The following is a 1,194-nucleotide window of genomic DNA, read 5'->3' as shown; positions in this document are numbered from 1 at the left end:
AACACTTGCATGTCTAAACCTTAGGGATCTTCGACTACCCCATTCCGTCGCAAATACCAACAATTTGGACATTTGTTCCATGGTCATGGTGTAAGATTGTAATAACATTCCAAGCTACGTCCCCATCGGTCCCACTGTGATTTTGACAGTAAATGGCTGCATTTTTGGCTCAATAATTTAAAAAAACAATGCAACGTCCGCAAACACGGTTACGTGTTCACCAGTGATACCATAGTTCTTATGATCAAATCCATCATCAGGCTTGAAGCTGATTAATGCACGTGAGATCAAGTAACTACGGTACGCAGCACGCTTCTTCATTCAAACGATATCATCTGGAATGATATCATCCGGACGCACACCAATGAGTCTATCGCTACCATAACAGTCAAGAATCTTGCTCTTGACGTCTTCGTCGGTGCTAGTCACGTCCAATAACGCATCCGAAAAAGCCATAGCACTCTTACCCAGAGTAAAGTTCCATGGCGCTACATCCCCAATCGGCTCAATACTCGGGTCGCACAATGCAACAGCTAACGACCCCTTCTTCAGTTGTATCTTTGTTCCTGAGATATAGTACACATAATAAGTTACACGCTTCGTTGTAACTTTCAAGGCGTGACCATCCGTCGAGCTAGGATAAACCATTCGATTCCACTACGTGCAATATACGACGACCATAAATTAGAAACACACCGTACAGCGTATCTTATCCAACAGTCCCGTACCACATAACCTGTGGATCCATTCGCAACGCATAACGATCGCGTACAAACTTTAACGTGAAAAGCAATTTATTTACCATACGATTCAGAAAAAAAGTGCGCCTTCTCTCTGCTCATTACAGCGAATCTTCTTCTTTGGATCTTCCACGAATGTATTTTAGTCATCAGACCATCCCGTCATGGATCAAATAAAGTTAACAATACACGATACAAACGGCTAATTCGATTGTATTCCAAAATTTCATGAGTCAAGTAGTATGCATATGCTTTTGTTTTCGTTAGTGCGTCCTGTAGCATATTTTCGTACGCAGAAAACAGTTCTGCACGCGACAGACCAAGATTCGGATGCTTCAGTGTCATATGTACTGGACGATCGTCGAACAACTTGATTTGAAGACCATTCAAATTTTTAATCCCCTCAAAGCACCTGCATTTCATTCCACAAGAATTTGTATCATTCCAACGTCAT

The 1,194-nt window shown here is 41.9% G+C and overlaps 1 protein-coding gene across 1 annotated transcript; it reads right to left on the bottom strand.

Annotated features, from left to right (window-relative positions):
* Positions 1 to 321: 321 nt before the first annotated feature.
* PHALS_09691 (uncharacterized protein) lies at positions 322 to 648 on the bottom strand (the record flags this gene model as incomplete). Its single annotated transcript, XM_024724993.1, has 1 exon — positions 322 to 648. One exon carries the CDS (start codon positions 646 to 648, stop codon positions 322 to 324), a length of 327 nt encoding a protein of 108 aa, XP_024575814.1.
* Between the last annotated feature and the right edge of the window lie 546 nt (positions 649 to 1,194).

Source organism: Plasmopara halstedii (genome assembly GCF_900000015.1).
Source record: "Plasmopara halstedii genome assembly, contig: Scaffold_430, whole genome shotgun sequence".
NCBI lineage: Eukaryota > Oomycota > Peronosporomycetes > Peronosporales > Peronosporaceae > Plasmopara > Plasmopara halstedii.
Note: the sequence above shows the minus strand (reverse complement) of the source record. Positions and strands in the feature narration are given on the sequence as shown.